Raw genomic sequence first — 22,024 nt, forward strand, 5'->3', positions numbered from 1 at the left:
ATATTTTTCAACTGAGGCAATTTGTGATGTAGTTGATGGGTTTAGAAGTAGCACTGTGTTGATGGTTGTTTTCCAATCGAGACGTTCTCTTGCGGCTCCGTTCAGGAGCCGATGGAGCCGGATCTTCTCCTTGTCTCTGTTTGTGGAGCACCTGTTGCTGGGCATCGAGGAGGTGGAGAGGCAGCTGACACCGCTGGTTCTAAAACACACACGAGGACTTGGCCAGGTGGGTGTGCTCTGATAAATGGTGTCATTATCTTTGTAATGGTGTAATTAAATTAATCTAACCCAAAACACTATTGATTTTAGTGTGCCTAGTTGTCCATGTAAGACAGGTAACAACCCTAAATTGTTGCTTGTGCATTCGTACTGACATTGTTACATCTGACTTGCATGGATTCAAGTTTTCAGTCACCATTTAGTCATTTGGATTCCGTAGAAGCCTTCTTCTATGGAAGCATGTTCCCTCACAAATTGCATGTTACTGTAGGACTTGGCGAAATGTTTTGTTGTCTCATTTTGCTTTTAATCCATGGACTTGTCATCCAGGTGCTGGAGAAGAACTCGGACCTCAAAACGCAGCAGGCATTTGAGGCGGTGATCACTATTCTCAAAGCCTGTAAAGACGGCGCAGTGGAACACATCTTCAGGTATGGTTCCATCTTTACCTTTACTTGTATCGATATTTCTTCTTGCCATGCGATGTGCTCGTGAACTGTAATTCTACACTGAATGTGTGTTAGAGCCCTGCACAGGCCTAAAATATAGGCCCTGGCCCGGCCCAGGGCCCGTGGAGTTAAGGCCCGCCCGGCCCTAAGCCCGTTGGTAAAGTCTAGAAACGGCCCGAGCCCCGACATATTTTTATTTAATATTTCAAGCATGCGTGCCGCCGCCGCGGTCGCTCTATTGGTGCACGGACGCAGCAGCAGCAGCAGCTACTCACTCACAGCTGCACTATATCGCTCTGATAAACCCACATTAAGGAACAAGACGTCAATAACACACAGACATCAGACTACAAAGTAGCCTACTTAATTATAGTTTTATACAGTAGCTGCTGCACGTGCACTGTCAATCAGCGCAACGCTATCGCGGACTCACGCTGCATTATAAAACCCAGAGTAGACGGACAATAATAAGAACACTTACGTTATGTATCTGCAGTTTCTGCAATGTACAAATCCAACTTTGTTTAGTGTGGTAATAATGCTCCCGCTGTATTTAATTTGTTTTTATTGCGGACTGCGGAGCTCCTGAGATGTAGGTTCTGTCAGAGGAGAGTCTGGGTGAAATTCACATCGGAAAATTAATATAACGGCGCGTGAGCCCGCCCCGTTGGTCAGGGACAGAGACGGCCCGGGCCCGGCCCGTTTTGGCGGGCTGGGCCGGGCCCCGACGGGTCCCGACGGGCTTGCAGGTCTCTTAATGTGTGTTGTGTGCCTGTCTCGTCCAGGTTTGGGTCTGAGCTGTGCCCAGTGTGTATGGGGGACCCCCAGGACCCCCTGAGCCTCTCCTGTGAACACATCTACTGCATGGCCTGTATCAAACAGTGGCTGACCCCCGGTCAGATGTACTGTCCCCTCTGCATGCAGGACGTTGCAGATGACTATCCCATGACACCCTCAGAAGATCTGAGGTACAGTAAACATTTTTATGGAAAACATATTAAGACCCATAAGCCTGCTTTTCACTTTCTTAATACATAAATTCGTCAAAGCACATATTTTAATCGTTTCATTCTAAACCTACTTCAATTTAAAGTCCCCATGCAATGTTTCCTTGGTTTGTATATTTTTGCATTTAACAAGATATCTATTTGAATATAGACTGAATCTGGAATGTTTCTTAGTGAATAATTTTTGATTTGGACCAATCTGTATGTTAAATAACGCAACCTTTCCAACCCTCAGAGTATGGTTACGAAAACGGACACTATTGGAATGGCATTCTGTCAAAGACTGGAATGGCACACGCCATAATAAACTCTCCCCAGTATTTTAATTTAATAGGAACTTGTATAATCTGACCAGAGCATTTTTGCATTATTTAACTACTTTGTCCCCATTGTCATCTGCAGGATTCTCATCAGCAAGCATGCTCAGTTTAGGAAGCAGTGCCATTTGTTCTTCATAGACCTGGTGTCTACCGTGTGCTTCAAGGACAACTGTCCTCCCTGTCCAGCCATCATTACCCACCTCGTCATGGTGGTTGCTCCTCATGTTGCCAGCGGTAGGCCACGCATTCTGTTCATAGCTCTCCCAAACAAATTACGTATTTTCTATCGATTAACACATGCCATGAAGCCTTGAATTCACGGAGAGTTTTGTGTTTTTGTCAAACCAATAATTTGATGACCGGGTAGCTGCTCAGTAGCAGACTCTTTTAGCAGTCTCCGCCGGTCATTACCGGTCATCAAATTATTCGCTTATTAATGTGACAAAAAACTAAAGTCTCTGGCCTGGGCCGTGGCTCAGTGGTCCAGTCACCTTGGCTGGTAATCCAGTCTGGCAGTGTGCCGCGGGTTCGACTCCCGATCCCGACGGCCTTTACTGAATGTCACCCCCCATCTCTCTCCCCATTTCCTGTCAGCCTACTGTCTGTACCTCCATTAAAAAAATAAAGGCGAAAGCCACAAAAAAACATAAAACAAGTCTCCATGAATTCAAGGCTTCATGTGGTGTGTAAACTAAGTCACTTTTTGGTTGAACTACTCGTTTATACTCTCTGAGTTATGAATGGATAATTTTGTATTGAGCTTGATTGATTGAATACTTTATTCACACGTTTGTTAGCGGTACGGATATCGCAGTCAAAGGTTATACAATATACACAATGCATACGTGTTCTATTCTCATACGTGTTCTATTCTCGTTTTAGTTTTTAAAAGTAATCGCCAGATTCGGACGAAAGCACTGTCTCCCTTCGATGACTCGTATGATAAGAATCCCGTGGTTCGATCGGTCGTCCTCAAACTGCTGCTGAAGTACAGGTACGGTGATGGCATGTGTGTGCATGTTGGTGATGTTTAGCTCATGCCCAGGGCTCAACACAATTTAAACGTTCAACTTTGTGTTACCCCAGCTTTGACGAGGTGAAAGACTACCTGCAGCTACATCTGACGGCAGTCGAGGAGAGCAACATCTTGGAGGAGTCTGACAAAACAGAGCTGTACTCCTTGTACATCAACTGCTTGGAGGTAAGTACACAATATAGGGATAGCAGTGCAGAAGTTAATTGAATACATTGATTTAACCCATTCTGACCCGAGATCAGATTCTAAAAATGTCTATTACATCCTGACAGTTTCATTATTAACCCATTCTGACCTGAGATCAGATTCTAAAAGTGTCTTCGATTTTTCAAAAATAGCAGACCTACAAGCTCGTATCGCGCCACTCGGTGGCGCGATATGAGCTTGTAGATCTGCTATTTTTCAATAGCTAAAGCATAACATGATGCCAACACCAAAATGGGTGCCCGGTCAGAATGGGTTAATCGATTATTAAAAAGATAATTGTAATCAAATATGTTTGGGTATGTTTGAAAATCTACTATATTATAGTAAATCTACTATATTATAGTAGATTTTCAAACATACCCAAAATAGCAGCTCCACAAGCTCACAATACGTCACATTTGTGACACATTATTAGCATGCAGTAGATCGGTATGAAATTGGGCTTTAGCTCTAGGTAAATCAGTATGTAATATGTACAGGTATATATATCTTTTGCGTTGATTCGTCGATGTACACCTTTGTGTCCAAAGAAATAAACGTCTCGAATGTTTTGATTCATCGTAAAAGTAATCAATGGAATAATCATCACGAAAATATTATAGTTTCAGCTCCATGAAGACACAAAATAGTATAAATTGACTTTCTTTCTTCCCTGATCTAGGACTCCATGTGCGAGAGGCTGCAGTCCCACACCGTAGCCGAGCAGCAGGCCAGCCTGCAGCCTGAGAGGCACTTCCTGATGGACTACCTGCTCTCTGAGGGAGGCTCTGCTCCCGCAGCCACTGTGGAGTACCTGCAACAGGTGGCCAGGGTGCGCATGTGTCTGGACACGGCTGCCAGCCTGCCCAAACTAACTGCTACAGGTGTGTAAAAACCATTACCAGTTTTGTTTAAACCTGATTCTACAAATCGTCATCGTCATCTCACTATTGTATCGCTGCAATAGTTAACAGAGTTAATCAATTTAATTGAAACGTTAATAATGTAATTGTAAACGATTAGTAATCCATCCCTAAATTGGGCATGTCATTATATGTTAAAACGTAATAAAAATGTCAAACCTACGAAATGTGATCTTTTAGATAATCTTATTTCACCATTTGTGCACTATAAAATTGTTGTGCGACAAAGTATGAAATACGGCCTAATTGGTTCATCGATTCGTTGATATATTTAAAAATATTTCAAAACACGCTACTCGATTATTCAATTAATGGAAAAAGTAATAGAATAATGGTTCTTGTTCTCAACAGGATTCCAGGAGGAGCGTCAGGATGCAGAGACGCGCTTCCTGTCCAGTGTGGTGGACCTGTGCACGCGCAGCGGGAACGACTGGTACCGAATCTACCTGATCCGAAAGATCTGCAGCCAGCGTGGAGTGGAGTCTGTGCAGAAACTCCTCAAAGTGGACCATGTGCGCTGGCTGTTCCCTGATGAAGTCCTGCAGCAGGTATGTTCTACATCAGGGGTCTTCAAAAAAAATTAAGCCAAGGGACCCCCTTAGCTGAGAGAGATGAAGCAGGGGCCCCTCCGTTACATGTTGTATAAAATTGCGTTGCAGATTAAACTTTTTCAGACTTGTTTGACCGCACTGTCATGTGTATTTTCAGAGATTTAACCACTTGACAATACTTAGTAAACTTGACCTTTTAGTTCTGTACTTGGACTCCTCCCCCCCGCCCCTCTACACCAAACCCCCTGGCCAAAAATAGCCGATCTACAAGTTCACAACTTCATTGTGAGCTTGTAGATCTGCTACTTTTGGCTAACGTTCTCCTCAGAATAGGAATGCTAGGATTCAAGTGATTAACACTTACAGCACGTAGGACGCCTGAGAACGTCATAGGATAGAGTAGAGTAGAGTTCAAATGACGTGTGAGGACGTCCTAGCGACATCCCAGCGATGCGGGGCGAGATATTAATATTCAGAATTTTTCCTATTTATTTTTTTGGCATTTCGCTTTTCGCTTGCCGTATGCTAACGCTCAGTGCAACTATTAGCTTGTTATTGACTCCCACGTTAGCGAGACGGAAAGAATGACTCGTAGCTCCTAATCCAGGGCGCTCTCCGTGGTGATGAATAGAGCGATATGCTGGCGCTTATTTTCTGCTCCTCATCCGTCTATCCCGCAAAATATGAACGCTTTTTGGAGCGTAAAACAATATATTAAGATGATCGGGGATGTTGAGGTCACTTTGTAAAGTCAACTTTTTTAGGAAAGTGTTTCCGGTTCATGGCTTTCAAAGTAAAAGCGATCAGACACCTCCGGTATTCTATAGCCTATATTTTGAAGGCAGTCGGCGTACTCAATGTGTTAATGTAAAAAAAAAAAAAATCCTGTGTCACACAAATATTTTTTGGCCCAAATATTTGATCCCCCTTGTAGTAACTGGGGATCCCGTATGGATCCCCCTTGTAGTAACTCTGGGGATCCCGTACGGATCCCGGACCCCCTGTTGAAGACCCCCGTTCTACATTATCGCTCTGACGAACAGGCTGCTGAGTGCTGATATATAAGGACGTATTGGATGTTCATCACAAACACTTAACTTCCTAGAATCAAGAAGACACAGCCATAGACCAGTTCCTGGTGTGTGGAGAGGACTACAAGACAATCAGAGATGCTGTTGCCCAGGTGGTGATCAAAGGAAAAGCAGACAAACTGGACAAGATCTGCCAGGTACTGTAGTCTTGTACTAGATGCGTTAATGACATTGAATGCAAATCAATTTAATTATGGTGATAGAGAGAGTGAGCGCGGAGAGAGACAGGGGAGCATAGAGAGAGATGCCTGTGTTCCATCTGCATATTGAGTCTGACTCAATTATGGTTCTATTCCTGTAGGGGTGTAAATGCTCACCACAGCGGAAGGCCGTTTACCTGCTTTTAGCCCTCTACAGAGAAGTCACTTCTCTGTATAGAGCCCATGCAATCTCACACCCCAAACCCGAGGTAAAACGCAACATAAGGATATTTCGATAACATCTAATTGTCTTTCAACTTCAAGACCCGTTTCTATAGTGTTTTTCTCTTCTTTTTCCCGTACCCACACAGCAATGCCAAATCCTGCTGGCGTACGTGAAGGATTCTCCTGTCCTGGCCAGCCTCCAGGTCAAGGCCTTCGCCCAGGCCCTGGTGAGCAACCAGCTGGGGCCGCTGAGTGCTCATCCCGGGGCCTCTGCCAGCTGCTGTGTGCTGGTGGAGCTGACCGTTCACCTGGCAGCCGTCCTGCTCTGTTGGAACCAGGACGTCCTGGTTCCCCTTCAACAGCTGGCTCTGTCACCAACCAACATGCAGGTAACGTGCTCTGCCTTTGACTGTACGACGCCAACAGCCCCCCACAGTCTGTAAGAGGACTGAATATATTTATCTGTGTTAAGAGGACTGAATATATTTGTGTTTAAAAAAAAATATATATTATTATTTTACAGATGGCCTTCTTGCCCACCATGCCTGAGGACATGTTGGCAGTGGCTCACCAAGCCATGGGTAACTTACGGTGGTACTGTGAGTATCAGAAAGATGAACTTCAAAGATTAAGTTCATGCCAAGCTATTTAGAGCCTCCACTAGAGGTCACTGTTGCGGTAAATGTCAGTAGTCCACACAAAGTTCAGTTCAGCTGCTGCATGGGATGTGGAACAACTTGCCGACAGGTGTTGGGGTGCAGTTATTTTAAACATGTTAAATCTCATCTAAAATATCTGGCTTAAAACAAGAAATGATCACATAGTGATATTTGTCAGGTAAAAGAAGCGCTGTCTCCGTTGTGTTCTTGTCTCTGTTGTGTTCTCCCCCCCCCCATATTAGTATGATTATTATTTTAGGTTGCATTCTCACCTCTAATTTGGTACTCAATGCGAATGTGTGGAGAAGTTTCATCATTCCTGTATTAAAAAAAAAAAAATCATTATTTATTTATACTAGAAATATAAGCTGGTGACCAACACATGTGAACCGATGACTAAATAATAAATAAGAACAAATGGACAGCATGCGGTTAAGAAACAAAACAAAACATATAAGGCTTGATATTAGTCTTCGTACAAAGTGTTTTTACTCTTCCGTTTTTCTCTAACGTTTTTTTTTGGGGCAGATCAAACCGCCCATATAGGCATATGACTAGGTGGTTACTATGACTAGGTCATCTACATTTCATGAGCTTTCATTAGTCAGGTTTCACCTCACTAATCAAAGATCTGTCTTGTAATTGACATTTTCTTTAGTTGTTGTACTGTAGGTTGTTATGTTTTGGAGCAATAACGCATAAACATTAAGAAGTTGTGGGTATTAGATGTCAGCAAAATATTCTTATGGCCTAAAGACCAGTTATGCCAATAGTTATTTTTAAGCCAATCAATAACTTTAACTGCCTGGTTTTGCTCCAAATGGTAATAGTTTCTGAATGGAAGGGTTTTCTAGCTACACAGACCAAAGATATCTGCTTACTGGTCATCTTCCACATAAGTCTTTTGGTCTTCTAATTACTCCAATTTGCAACCTAGACTTCCAGGTTCGTTTTTCCAGATAGATGCTGCCAAATACGGTAATTAAATAATCAAGCTTCTTTTTAAAGCACTATTCCTTTTTTTTTTACTTTCCACAGCATGTCCAAATGGTCACCCCTGTACCATTGGCGAGGTATGTACATTTATTTAGTATTTATCTTAATTTGGGGGTTCTATTTGTAATACTGTATTGTATTTTTAAACATGTTATAATGTTGATGTTGTGTATAGTGTGGCCAGCCCATGGAGAAAGCTCGTTGCATGGACTGTGGTGCAGAGATAGGAGGAATTGACCACAGACCTGTCAAAGGATTCCATCCTGTTCAGATCCAGTAAGTAGAGTCAAATCTGTCATTCTATTACAGAATTGCAATACTGTGCATCTTGTCCTGCGTTACCTGCAAAGTTAAATATTGATTGTCAAATATTTAGGCAATCATTAATTGCCTAAATCCATCCATTTATCACCATCAACCACAACCAGATCAACCCGTGCATCTAGTACAACTAGTTTTAAATGAACTAACGAACAGGCTAATTTAATTAATACATTTTCTAACACACAGAGGTGACCGCACCAAGCCAGGCCACATCTTAGGTGAGCCCAGACGCAGGGACAATCCAGACATGTTGGACACCAAAGACATGTCCCCTGTGCCCTTCAACCTGATCCGCCTGCTGACCCACATGGCCATGCTGCTGGGTGCCATGACAGACACACAGGTAGGTTTCACTGACTACAGCACTAGTTTTACCATGCTGCTGGGTGCCATGACAGACACACAGGTAGGTTTCACTGACTACAGCACTAGTTTTACCATGCTGCTGGGTGCCATGACAGACACACAGGTAGGGTTCACTGACTACAGCACTAGTTTTACCATGCTGCTGGGTGCCATGACAGACACACAGGTAGGGTTCACTGACTACAGCACTAGTTTTACCATGCTGCTGGGTGCCATGACAGACACACAGGTAGGGTTCACTGACTACAGCACTAGTTTTACCATGCTGCTGGGTGCCATGACAGACACACAGGTAGGGTTCACTGACTACAGCACTAGTTTCCAAACTTTGTCCTGCTAATGTTTTGTGTCGGGGAACTCTAGTCTAGAAGCAAAGATTTGAGGTACAAATGTTTAAAAATGTATATAATTTATATTTAAATATTTACACGAATGGATCTACAAGCTCATAGCACGTCAGTTCATGCCGTTGATTTCTTGGCATATCCACCTACTCATGCGTCCTGTGTTTCTAGGCCATCTCTGCTATCATCAGGCCTCCTGTCCTTGACCCAGGAGCCTTCCTCCTGGGTCACCTGCAGAAGGACGTGGAGTATCTGAGCAGATCCCTGGGCAAGGGCACCGACGACATGGTCATCACTGTCCACCTGCTCATCAGCAGCCTCCTGGAACCCATCCAGACCACCCAATGTAAGAAACAGTAGAGTAAGAGTACCCAAGTCTGACGTGATTTACCACTCCAACCTGGCATGCGTGGCTTTGCTTGCCCATTCTGAATTCCCATAGACGTGTTTAAGTATACACAAATTGACTCATTTAGCTGATGCTGCTACTCTTTTTTTTTTTTTTTTTAAGATATTTTTTTGCGGCTTACGCCTTTATTGATTTTTTAAGGGATAGAAAGTAGGCTGACAGGAAACGGGAGAGAGATGGGGGGATGACATGCGGTAAAGGCCGTGTCGGGTCCGGGAGTCGAACCCGCGGCACACCGCGACTGGATCACCAGTCCGGTGCCCAGACCGTTACGCTACGGCCTGGGCCCTGATGCTGCTACTCTGATCAAAGCTCATGTTGCCACTCAACTCACGCCACTAAGCTCACGTTAGTGCACAACCTGCACACGCTATACATGAATACAGCTGGCACATAACGGGGAAGCCTTGGTGTTAGTAGACAAGGTCTTGCTTATCTCTGCAAATCATTGGAAAGAAAACGCACAAATAGTTCGCAATCATTCAATCTTTAGCTTGATCAATCTTTTCATTGCTCTTTAGACGGTCTCAAACACTCAGCCTACATACAGTACACAAGGGCCAACCCTGCATGTCATAAAAGTAAAATTGACAATTTATTCTATAGTTTTATTGAAATATTGTCTTGTCTTGTCTTGTCTCTTAGGGCCTGTTCCGTATGACAACCTGCTCTCCACCAAAGAGTCCAGAAATGGCTGGGAGATCAGTGTAAGCAACTCCGTCATCACACCCCAGCTCAAGGTAAACACCAATATCTCATTTCCTACTCAAGTTTGTACATAGTCAAATGTTCATACAGTATATCCATATTGTAACTCAGAGTGCAATTGTCACGGTGTTACCGGTGGGCGGGCACACCACAGAGTATATTACTTGCACACCGATAGCACTGTTTTATTATCATGTTTAATACTAGACTATTTCATTTCTCATGTACCCTATAAAACCACTTAATAATCACTTATTATTATTATTATTATGAAGAGAAGTGAGTGCTGCAATTCAACAGGGCTGCAGGCAGGCAGCAGTCAGAGCGGAGCTGAGCACACACGCAAGCAACATGGTGTCAGATTTCACTTTGGCTTTAGTTTGGTGACAGGTCTTAGCTGCATTGTACAGCTTATACTTCCACAATGCTTTATTTACTAACAATAACCTGTAGCAACGAATTAACGATGCGTTCTCAATTCATCTTGTAATGAATAATGATTTCCTGATCAGCGCTGATGAAGGCTATTTGAGCTGAAACACGTCCGTTGGTTTCGGTGAGGAAAATAAAATGGTGAAAAGAGATCTGCTGGATTGTTTATCTTCTAGTTGTATTTTTTGACCGTGTCTGCCTGTACTGCCTAAAGCCTCGACGTAAGTTACTTTGGAAATTAGATCTAGAAGTGCAAGCGCTGTTGTAGTTTCTGTTTCTGGGTCATTGCCAGGCAGGTCTATTAGGACACCTAGTGGTGAGAAGCATGGTCAAAAGGGTGGGGAAATTCTAACACCGCGACATGCCTAGAGTCAGTGCAATTGCTGAGTTAAATTAACACAAGGATTTTACTGTGTATACTGTAATATACGCCTTCCACACGCACACCGTTTTACTTGGACTTGATAACTGCTCATCTAAGGGGAAAAAACGTGTTTTTCTCTCTCGTAAGGTGAAACGTGAACGTATTTCCCTCTTCTCTCCTTCCCAGCACTTGGACCGACGACGGCTGAGGGAAGTGAACGCGTTTGTGCGAGCAGACACGCGTGTCTCTGCCAACCCGGTGGTCAAGCTGATGTTCGGGGATCCCCGTCTCTTCCTGGCCTCCCTGCCCGCCGACTCTCTGATCCACCGCACGGCCGTGTGGAGCTGCAGGGAGAAGGTCTCCCTGCTGAGCCTCGCCCACATGCTGGAGCAGAACGACGGCAGGGACACCCTGCCCGTCCTCTGGAGGTTCCTGCAGAGGGTAAGAAACACCGCACACACAGGGACACCCTGCCCGTCCTCTGGAGGTTCCTGCAGAGGGTAAGATCAATACTGCACTTTAGAACTACTCCGTTACAAGTAAAAGTATCAATACTGCACTTCAGAACTACTCAGTTACAAGTAAAAGTCCGGAATTCAAAATGTGCTTGAGTAAAAGTACAAAGGTATTGGCATCAAAATGTACTTAACCCATTCTGACCTGAGATCAGATTCATACGAGGTTTCCGCCGGACACACACTGGTCCTGATGAACCCATTCTGACCTGAGATCAGATTTTAAAAATGTCAGTCGCTCTTCGATTTTTCAAAAATAGCAGACCTACAAGCTCGTATCGCGCCACTCGGTGGCGCGATATGAGCTTGTAGATCTGCTATTTTTAAATAGCTAAAGCATAACATGATGCCAACACCAAAATGGGTGCCCGGTCAGAATGGGTTAAAGTACCAAAAGTAAAAGTATACTCACAATGCATGGTATCGCGACGCATTGAGAGCTTGTGGATCGGCAATTTTCAAATGTCTGAAGAATGTATGTTTTGTAATTATAATCAAAGTAACTAGTAACTAAGGTTTTGAAATAAATGTAGTGGAGTAAAAGTACAATATTTGCCTCTGAGATATAGTTAGTAGAAGTAAAAGTATTGGAAATAATAGTCAAGTACAAATACCTCAAAATTGTACTTAAGTAAAAAGAGAGTATAGGTTCTGTCACAAAGAAAGTTATTCAAATAGAGTGAAAAATAAGAACCCGCTTCAAGCCCAGGCTCGAAATGTTATGACCAATACCCGTACTGGTTGTTGTCATTTTGTACCATGCAGGAAGCGGAGCTGCGGTTGGTGAAGTTCCTTCCTGACATCCTCACACTGCAGAAAGACTTGGTGAAGAAGTTCCAGAACGTCACTGACGTGACCCATGGCTCCATGGCAGACTTCCTCGACAGCCACGGAGCAGGTAGTGGAGCCACACCAGTGGTTCTCAGCCTTTTCAGGCTGTGACCCAACAAAAAAATAGATTTGAACTTGGGACCTCACCACCCTGACTAGCACTTTGTATTGAATTGAATTGTAGAAGTAGAGGCATTACGTTTGACTTGGTTCCATTGCGAAAATTGCACGTCTACATGCGCACAACGCCTTGTGTTGCGAGGCGTTGCAAGTTTGTACATGTGCTATTTTCACAATTTCTGCCTCTGATATTTGACAAATTGGCCAATGTTTGACCATTTTATTTTATTTTAGAGGTATTAAAAATGTCTTAAAAATCCTTAAATGGTCATTTAGAAATGTGCTGCCTTGTAGCCTATAAACCTATACTGTATGTTGTTGTTTTTTTTACTGTTGAATGAGACGTGACATCATCGTTAGGCAGATTTCTTTTTACAAAAATGTTTAGATTTTTATTATCGTGAGAACAATGGCTTCCATTTTCGCATTGCAACTTTTCAGGACTAGAAAGCCTGCCGTTTCTATTAGCTTGGATTCCCCATCGATGATGTCACTGGTGGACGGGTTTCTGAACTGTCCACAGCCCTCCTATGAGACACAGACTGAGTAGAAATAAATTGTACCATTTTATCATGATTATTAGTGAGGACCTATTACATCGGTTGAAAAGTGGTGAAGTGGTACTTTTAAGTTGAGAACCCCTGCTCTACAACAGTTCTAAATGGGCCCATACAGATCTGTAACTCTTTGAGATTGTACAAATACAATGACACAGAATTATGCGGTCCTTGAAATAAAAAAGAATGGTGTGCGACCCATACTGCTCTAAACTTTCACCAGTGCTTCTCAACCCTTTCACTTTAGCAACATATTTAACCACATGAACCCTAGCATCCCTATTCTGGTCATACTCATAGTATATGTTTAATATGATCACCAGCACTCCTGTGGTCCTTTTTTTTAGGATCTCTTATGTATTGTGTAGCCCCAGCAGCAGATCATCACACACACGTTTCAGCCTTCCTCAGGGTTCACGCTTTTAGGGTTCTAAAGCGAAGACCTATGAATTATCATGTACCGTTTGTTTTAATGCAATGTTTCGTCTCCATCTGCACCCAGAGTCACTGAAAGCCTGGTATGAGAAACGCATCAACATATTCCTGACCACTTGGAACCAACTCAGGGTGTCCTTGGCCAACAACGGTAAACATCTTAAATAATATTACTAATAATAATACCAACAAGAAACTTTATTTGTATTGCACCTTTCAGAACTGTGTTACAAAGTGCTTTAGATGGCAAGCAAAAATACATTTTGAGGAATGAGCATTCAAAGTTAATCCATAAAAGAGTTTTAAGCAACTATTTAAAACTATGACAATATGATAATCCCCACAAAGTGTGCTAATCTCCTCGTCCTTTACTTTGATGACCATGTGATGCTTTCTTTCTTTCAGGTGAGATCAAGCTTCCAGAGGAGTTCTGCCAGAGGGACCTGGACGTTGGCAGTGACTTCAGGGTGCTGTTACCTCGGCGTCAGGGCCCCGGCCTGTGCTCCACAGCTCTGGTCAGCTACCTCATCTCTGTGCACAACGAGCTGGTCTACTGTGTGGACAAACACACCGGAGAGACCACCAGGTGAGGGCGCTGTTGCCTCATGCATGCTTACTACTCACTCACTGCATTGCATGGCATGTGCAGTAGCCGCACTTGTAATGAACCTTTGTTTAGTATTTTTAGGTTGGGATGAAATAATCAAATTATGCCACAGGATTACGTCCTGTAGTATGCAAAGTAATGTCTTTGGTCTTATTTTATCCATCGTTTGAGAGGACAAATGTACATAAGAGTCTATTTGGTTACACTCTCAGAGGTAACTAAAAGTTGCTGTAAATGATGGGAAAAAGAAGAATTTATTGTTAATAAAAAGCCAAAGCTGTAATATATTAATATGATATAGTGTTTGTTCAACGACAGGGGTCTCAATCTATTGATTGCCTGGTTTCTAATTCGCCACTGATTTCAGTCATTTGGAAGCATGTTGCACAGAGAAAACAGCATCTCTACAGGCTCTCAATGTGTCTGTGATGCATTGAGAGCTTATAGATAGACAAGACAGTTCGGTTATTATTTTAACCCAGTCTGACCGGGCACCCATTTTGGTGTTGGCATCATGTTATGCTTTAGCTATTTAAAAATAGCAGATCTACAAGCTCATATCGCGCCACCGAGTGGCGCGATACGAGCTTGTAGGTCTGCTATTTTTGAAAAAATCAAAGAACGACTGACATTTTTAGAATCTGATCTCAGGTCAGAATGTGTTAATCAGACCAGTGTGTGTCCAGTGGAAACCTCGTATGAATCTGATCTCAGGTCAGAATGGGTTAAGCATTTGTAGTGGACTGGTCAAACCGAGATTTTATTTAGCTTTGAATCCATGTGACTGATTGCTGTGTCCTCCTGCACCCGTCCCCAGCTACACGGTGAGCCCGGCGGACCTGACGGAGCTGCACGTGATCCGCTACGAGCAAGAGAGAGACCTGCTGCCGCTGGTCCTGTCCAACAGCCAGTACAGCATGGAGCGAGGCCAGGAGACGGTACACGAGTACGACCTGCCCAAGATCCAGAGACAGATCCTCACACGCTTCCTGCAGGGCAAACCTCTCATCTCCCTCAACGTGAGTGCTTATTGGATAACCATTTATAAGATCAGGGAATTCCAAACAATGGGTCAGGGCCCAGTTTTTATCGGTCGCCAGTAAATGCGTTTTTGTTCCGTTTTGTGAAGAAAAAAAAAGTACCAGTTATAAATAAAAGATCTACAAGGTCACAATGTGTTGCATTGCGATGCCTTATAACCTTTACAGCTCTTTTAGCGATTTTTAAGATTTGAGTACCTCTTGCCATAGTTGCGCTCATGTTGATGAGACTGTCATGTCATGTCCCCCCTTTTTCTCCACGGCAGGGAATTCCAACGCTGGTCAACAGACACGACCGCAACTATGAGACTATCCTGAAGGACGTGAAAGACAAAGTTAAACAAGTACGTTTGTTCTATTTCCTCTTACCTTTGTGCTAAGCCTCATTTATACTCTGGAGTCCCAAAATAGATCTGTGCTTGTCAACACGCGACACCATTGTGTGGTGAAGTGGTATTGTCCCCATTTTTGACCATTGGTCCGTGCAATTTAGGAATGTGCACACGCTGTTATCCATAGTAGTGAGCATGGAGTAAAGGTCCTTGCAGACTGGATGTGTTTTTCGGAAAACCGAATAGAGGGCAGTGAGAACCGTACAGTGCCTCAAAGAGACTAGGACACGAGGACATCAGTGAACCTGGCATCTGTCTAAATGACATGCTATCTAAACATTTGTGGTCTCTGAAAAACAAATCGAAAGAAATAAAACAAAAAACAAGTGAGCAAGATATGTGAACGTGTGTGTCTGTCTGGCATCCCCCCCCCCAAAAACAGGAGCCACTGGCAACCCTGACCTTGTCCACCCTGTGTGGGGAGCTGCAGTCGTACAGTGAGGCGTGCGAGGCCCTGTCTACGGTGGAGGTGGCCCTGGGCTTCCTGGCCATGACCGGCGGAGAGCCCCGCATGCAGCTGTCCAGCTACCTGGAGGAGGTGCTGCAGATGGGAGACCAGACACCTCCGCACATCCTCAAGGTCTGAGAGCCAGACGAGAGACGCCAGGCCTTATCTCAGCCTTGTGCACTCAACCTCTCACAGTTGTGACTTAGGGCCACTGTTTTCTGCACCCAAATCCTCCCACACTGCGTATCGCTGTTGCTGTCGGGCGTAAAAACCTTGTATGGCCAAAATGTTTACTTTCCAGGAAATGTGGGGGGAGGAAAGGACAAATGTTGTGATTTAGTCACACGCTCTTTGTTAATACTTTTCATAGGTTCAATATTCATAAAATAGCTTATCTACAAGAACACAATTTCTTTTGGGCTTGTAGATTGGCTATTTTGCTTCTTTTGACTTGATACACTTGTATCTGTATATTGGCTATTTTTCTACTTTTGTGCGACACCCTTGTATGAAAAAGTACGGCATTCATTTATGAAAAAGAAACAAACAAAGTTGAAATCTGAAGATGCAAGGTTTTTCTGCCTGACAGCAACGATGGGTGTTGCATTTACTCTCTGTAATTAGCTTAGTTCAAAATGAACAACAAGTTGGTCTTTGACTGCATGTGACACAACTTGGTAAACTGTTGTGTTGTTTTGCTGTATATGCACACAGGCATTGAGCATGTGCAGTTTGAACCACTGTGTGGCGCTGTGGCAACTCCTGACATCGCTCAAATCAGAGAAGATGCTTCGCCTCAAGAGGGTAAGACAACATGCTGGAACAATGCTTCCTCAAGGTTGGGTCCAGGGACCCCCAGGGGCCATGGAAGGGTTCTTTAATTCAGGGGTTCTCAACGTTTTTGGCGGAAATGCTTTGGCCGTGACCCCTTTCAGATCTGTAAAGATCCAATTTTGGAACCCCTTGGTGCTCCCTGGAGTCCCCTGGTTGAGCATATCAATAAATACAAAATGGTCACAGATAAGTGTGATTTGTGGAACGGTGTGAACGTACTCCCCGCAAATTAATTCAATCCAAGTGAAAATATATCCGACTGGGTTGTGAGATTTCTTTTCAACTTTAATCCCTGTTTTTCTACCTCCTGTTGACTGTGGCCCTCAGGACCCGTTCGTAGGGATCTCCGAGGAGTACCGGCAGCCCCTGGGTGAGGAAGAGCGCAGGCTGCTGACGGCCTTCTTTGCCAAGAGCAGTGTGGACGCCTTCCTCCTGGAGATGCACGAGTTCCTCCTGCTGGTGCTCAAGAACCCCCGCGCCCTGGATACCTACAGGCCCAACTGGGGGTAAGACAATGGATCAGATACCTACAGGCCCAACTGGGGGTAAGACAATGGAACAGATACCTACAGGCCCAACTGGGGGTAAGACAATGGATCAGAACCCTACTAGGATACCTACAGGCCCAACTGGGGGTAAGACAATGGATCAGAACCCTACTAGGATACCTACAGGCCCAACTGGGGGTAAGACAATGGATCAGATACCTACAGGCCCAACTGGGGGTAAGACAATGGAACAGATACCTACAGGCCCAACTGGGGGTAAGACAATGGATCAGATACCTACAGGCCCAACTGGGGGTAAGACAATGGATCAGGTACCTACAGGCCCAACTGGGGGTAAGACAATGGAACAGATACCTACAGGCCCAACTGGGGGTAAGACAATGGAACAGATACCTACAGGCCCAACTGGGGGTAAGACAATGGAACAGATACCTACAGGCCCAACTGGGGGTAAGACAATGGAACAGATACCTACAGGCCCAACTGGGGGTAAGACAATGGAACAGATACCTACAGGCCCAACTGGGGGTAAGACAATGGATCAGATACCTACAGGCCCAACTGGGGGTAAGACAATGGATCAGATACCTACAGGCCCAGCTGGGGGTAAGACAATGGAACAGATACCTACAGGCCCAACTGGGGGTAAGACAATGGAACAGATACCTACAGGCCCAACTGGGGGTAAGACAATGGAACAGATACCTACAGGCCCAACTGGGGGTAAGACAATGGAACAGATACCTACAGGCCCAACTGGGGGTAAGACAATGGAACAGATACCTACAGGCCCAACTGGGGGTAAGACAATGGATCAGAACCCTACTAGGATACCTACAGGCCCAACTGGGGGTAAGACAATGGATCAGATACCTACAGGCCCAGCTGGGGGTAAGACAATGGATCAGATACCTACAGGCCCAGCTGGGGGTAAGACAATGGATCAGAACCCTACTAGGATACCTACAGGCCCAACTGGGGGTAAGACAATGGAACAGATACCTACAGGCCCAACTGGGGGTAAGACAATGGAACAGATACCTACAGGCCCAACTGGGGGTAAGACAATGGATCAGATACCTACAGGCCCAACTGGGGGTAAGACAATGGATCAGATACCTACAGGCCCAGCTGGGGGTAAGACAATGGAACAGATACCTACAGGCCCAACTGGGGGTAAGACAATGGAACAGATACCTACAGGCCCAACTGGGGGTAAGACAATGGATCAGATACCTACAGGCCCAACTGGGGGTAAGACAATGGATCAGATACCTACAGGCCCAACTGGGGGTAAGACAATGGATCAGATACCTACAGGCCCAACTGGGGGTAAGACAATGGAACAGATACCTACAGGCCCAACTGGGGGTAAGACAATGGAACAGATACCTACAGGCCCAACTGGGGGTAAGACAATGGAACAGATACCTACAGGCCCAACTGGGGGTAAGACAATGGAACAGATACCTACAGGCCCAACTGGGGGTAAGACAATGGAACAGATACCTACAGGCCCAACTGGGGGTAAGACAATGGAACAGATACCTACAGGCCCAACTGGGGGTAAGACAATGGATCAGAACCCTACTAGGATACCTACAGGCCCAACTGGGGGTAAGACAATGGATCAGATACCTACAGGCCCAGCTGGGGGTAAGACAATGGATCAGATACCTACAGGCCCAGCTGGGGGTAAGACAATGGATCAGAACCCTACTAGGATACCTACAGGCTCAACTGGGGGTAAGACAATGTATCAGATACCTACAGGCCCAGCTGGGGGTAAGACAATGGATCAGATACCTACAGGCCCAGCTGGGGGTAAGACAATGGATCAGAACCCTACTAGGATACCTACAGGCCCAACTGGGGGTAAGACAATGGAACAGATACCTACAGGCCCAACTGGGGGTAAGACAATGGAACAGATACCTACAGGCCCAACTGGGGGTAAGACAATGGATCAGATATCTACAGGCCCAACTGGGGGTAAGACAATGGAACAGATACCTACAGGCCCAACTGGGGGTAAGACAATGGAACAGATACCTACAGGCCCAACTGGGGGTAAGACAATGGAACAGATACCTACAGGCCCAACTGGGGGTAAGACAATGGAACAGATACCTACAGGCCCAACTGGGGGTAAGACAATGGAACAGATACCTACAGGCCCAACTGGGGGTAAGACAATGGATCAGATACCTACAGGCCCAACTGGGGGTAAGACAATGGATCAGAACCCTACTAGGATACCTACAGTCCCAACTGGGGGTAAGACAATGGATCAGAACCCTACTAGATGCCTACAGGCCCAGCTGGGGGTAAGACAATGGATCAGAACCCTACTGGCAGCATTTCCCAACCTGGTGTCTGGGCTGCCCCCTAGTGGGTAATATAGGGTTTACAGTGTGAAGTATATGGGATTTAGGGCCTGTTTGCACCAAGCACAATCAAGATAATCATGTGAGCGTCCTCACTGATCTTCTTCTCTGAACAATGACATTAGAGTAGGAGTTCACCCAGAAAAGGACCTATTTTATATCAATTACACACCCCACGAAGCCTTGAATTCATGGAGATTTCTTTGTTTTTGTCGCATTCCTAAGCCAATAATTGAATTGGTGCCGGAAAGATGCTAATGTCTCCGGTAGGAGACTCTACCGGTCATCAAATTGTTGGCTGGAATGCAAAAGAATCTTGTATTTTTAAATGTAATATTTTTATAATATAAGCTGTTGGTTTTTTTTTAGACCACGCTAACATTGCTGACTGACTGTGTGTGTGATGTGTGTGTGTTGAACAGACTGAAAGTCACGCTGGTGTCCTACATGGAGCGCAAAGACCTGGACGCCCCGCCCGACATGGAGGAGTTCTTCCCAGAGCAGATCTGCTTGTCGCAGTACGTCGAAGTGTGGAGGTTTACGGTGGCTTTCAAACTGGAACGCACCCAGAGATGAGTGAGCCTACTGTATGACCTGTGAAGCGTGCAGGTCTACTGTGGCTTTGGAACTAGAACGCACCCACAGATGAGTGCGACGATGACCTGTGAAGCCTGATTTATACTCCATTGTATGCTGGTTGTGTGTCCCAAACATATCGTTGCTGTCGGGCAGAAACCTCCTTTTTGCCTACATTCGAACTAATGCCTTACACATGATCATAGACTAGTACAGCGTCAAAAGTAGTATCAAGGTAGCAGATCTTCAAGCTCAAAACGTGTCACTTTGCGCCACGTTTCAACCTTGTAGATCTGCTACTTTTGATATTTTGGAGAAACAGTTTCACCAGGTATTCCTCCCAACAGAGACGGTAATTGATGTGCACGCGCTCACAACTTGTTTCGGGACACGCGACTGCCTACAACGGAATATGAATCAAGCGTTAGTTAATGCAAGTCAGTGAAGCTGACGTTTTTGTGGCCCTTTTTACTTCGTATCAAAACGCCACAGCTAATGTTTACATTCGTATCAATAAATGAAAACAGATGTCACAGATTAGTGATATATATTTGCACACGTATTAATGAATGTGCCTTTTTAAAGAGCAGTGGCTGTACGTTTGAGGGCGCCGCCAGCTCATTTGCACAAGTGCAATACACATTTAGAACGACCAAAGTGAATTTGGACTCCTACTTAACTGTGTATCTTCTCTGTATTGAGCTGAACGGATGTATGTTCTGTTGTAGTTAGACCTTTTGTATTTTCCAAGGCAGTTAACACTGCTCACTGTTTGCCTGAATGCTGAAGAGGACTGCTCACTGTTTGCCTGAATGCTGAAGGACTTGTTTTGCTTTATCTTTACCTGCCATCCACATTTAGACTATTTTGTTCTTTGACTCAGGTGCACAACTCCACAGGTGGGATCATAACTCTGGGAACTAAATGTCAAATCAAACAAACCATTTGGCAATCAATAAGTATTGAACAGTTCGATCAACTGTAAAGCTGCTTTTTTTTCCACATTCCTGATTGGACCAAATGTTTTCTTTTTCTGTATCCATTAACTTTATGATCATTAAACCACTGCAATTGTTCTCCCACAATTATTTATTCAGTTTGTCTTATTGATTCAAGCTGTGTATTTTAAACTAATTATGGACAAAACATACCAGTGATACAGGGCTGGGCATTCAACCAAAACTATATCCATTGTAAACTTTAGCTGATAATCTGATATACAGTAAATGGTCTTCACTAATGCTAATTATAAAATGTAACCATTTCAGTCTATTCACTTTGCAGCTCATTGGTGGGCAGTTCAGAAACCTGGCTACCAAAGCATAATTTTTATGGGGATTCACTTGACATTTAAATTTGTATTATCAACTAAATTGATTGATGGGTCTGATTAGCTTCATCCTGTATTATACTGTTGTACAATAGTGGCATACAAAATGTTTTTTTCAAAAATACCCTATCTGCAAGCTCACAACGCGTCTAATGATCATAGGTCACGTCGCCCAGCCCCTAATGTGAAGCATAATAAATACACGTTTCACAGCCTGTCAGCAACGGCAGCTTCTGGGTCAGTTGGAATTCCTCTTCTTCAACAGCTTGTTACATCACATCACATCACCTCCACCGACCGACCGCCTGCCTGCAGGCCAGGGAAGGGAAGACGCATCCATGATGGAAGGCTCAGGAAATGCCTGTCTGCCTCAGGTCGGGTGACTCTGTGACCCTCTCTGTCGGTGGGAGCTCAATGTGTTTCTGATCAGTGGCTGATGGACATGATAAGAACATGGAGCCGCCGAGCTGCTGCATGGGACAGCTTCCTTGATTCAATTTCCTCTCTTACCAAAGCAGTGTTTAGCATAACAATGTCAAATGGGTTCGCGCGCGCGCACACACACACACACACACACACACAGGCTCTTCAGAAGTAAAACCAAGCCAGTGCAGTGACTGCCTCACCAGTCACCACCCCCTGGCTTTGTTGTCGGCCACCAGTGGCCTGTGTTGCAAAATACTAATGCCCCACG

The 22,024-nt window shown here is 44.6% G+C and overlaps 1 protein-coding gene across 1 annotated transcript in view; it reads left to right on the forward strand.

Moving 5' to 3' along the window:
- LOC310869819 (E3 ubiquitin-protein ligase rnf213-alpha-like) overlaps positions 1-21,085 on the forward strand; it is a 55,604-nt gene extending 34,519 nt beyond the window's left edge. The window contains exons 45-71 of the mRNA XM_083780759.1: positions 106-226; positions 550-650; positions 1,454-1,636; positions 2,078-2,229; positions 2,878-2,989; positions 3,082-3,196; positions 3,900-4,101; positions 4,492-4,688; positions 5,797-5,919; positions 6,084-6,191; positions 6,294-6,536; positions 6,671-6,746; positions 7,845-7,879; positions 7,978-8,078; positions 8,313-8,469; positions 9,008-9,182; positions 9,891-9,985; positions 10,936-11,190; positions 12,030-12,162; positions 13,275-13,358; positions 13,613-13,793; positions 14,632-14,833; positions 15,121-15,198; positions 15,629-15,826; positions 16,409-16,498; positions 16,856-17,034; positions 19,847-21,085. Of these exons, the coding sequence (XP_083636885.1) occupies positions 106-226; positions 550-650; positions 1,454-1,636; positions 2,078-2,229; positions 2,878-2,989; positions 3,082-3,196; positions 3,900-4,101; positions 4,492-4,688; positions 5,797-5,919; positions 6,084-6,191; positions 6,294-6,536; positions 6,671-6,746; positions 7,845-7,879; positions 7,978-8,078; positions 8,313-8,469; positions 9,008-9,182; positions 9,891-9,985; positions 10,936-11,190; positions 12,030-12,162; positions 13,275-13,358; positions 13,613-13,793; positions 14,632-14,833; positions 15,121-15,198; positions 15,629-15,826; positions 16,409-16,498; positions 16,856-17,034; positions 19,847-20,000 (3,850 nt within the window). The 3' untranslated portion in view covers positions 20,001-21,085. The remainder of the gene's footprint in view (positions 1-105; positions 227-549; positions 651-1,453; positions 1,637-2,077; positions 2,230-2,877; positions 2,990-3,081; positions 3,197-3,899; positions 4,102-4,491; positions 4,689-5,796; positions 5,920-6,083; positions 6,192-6,293; positions 6,537-6,670; positions 6,747-7,844; positions 7,880-7,977; positions 8,079-8,312; positions 8,470-9,007; positions 9,183-9,890; positions 9,986-10,935; positions 11,191-12,029; positions 12,163-13,274; positions 13,359-13,612; positions 13,794-14,631; positions 14,834-15,120; positions 15,199-15,628; positions 15,827-16,408; positions 16,499-16,855; positions 17,035-19,846) is intronic.
- The last annotated feature ends 939 nt before the right edge of the window (positions 21,086-22,024 follow it).

Source organism: Protomyctophum parallelum (genome assembly GCF_964188405.1).
Source record: "Protomyctophum parallelum genome assembly, chromosome: 13".
In the NCBI taxonomy this organism is placed as follows: Eukaryota; Metazoa; Chordata; class Actinopteri; order Myctophiformes; family Myctophidae; genus Protomyctophum; species Protomyctophum parallelum.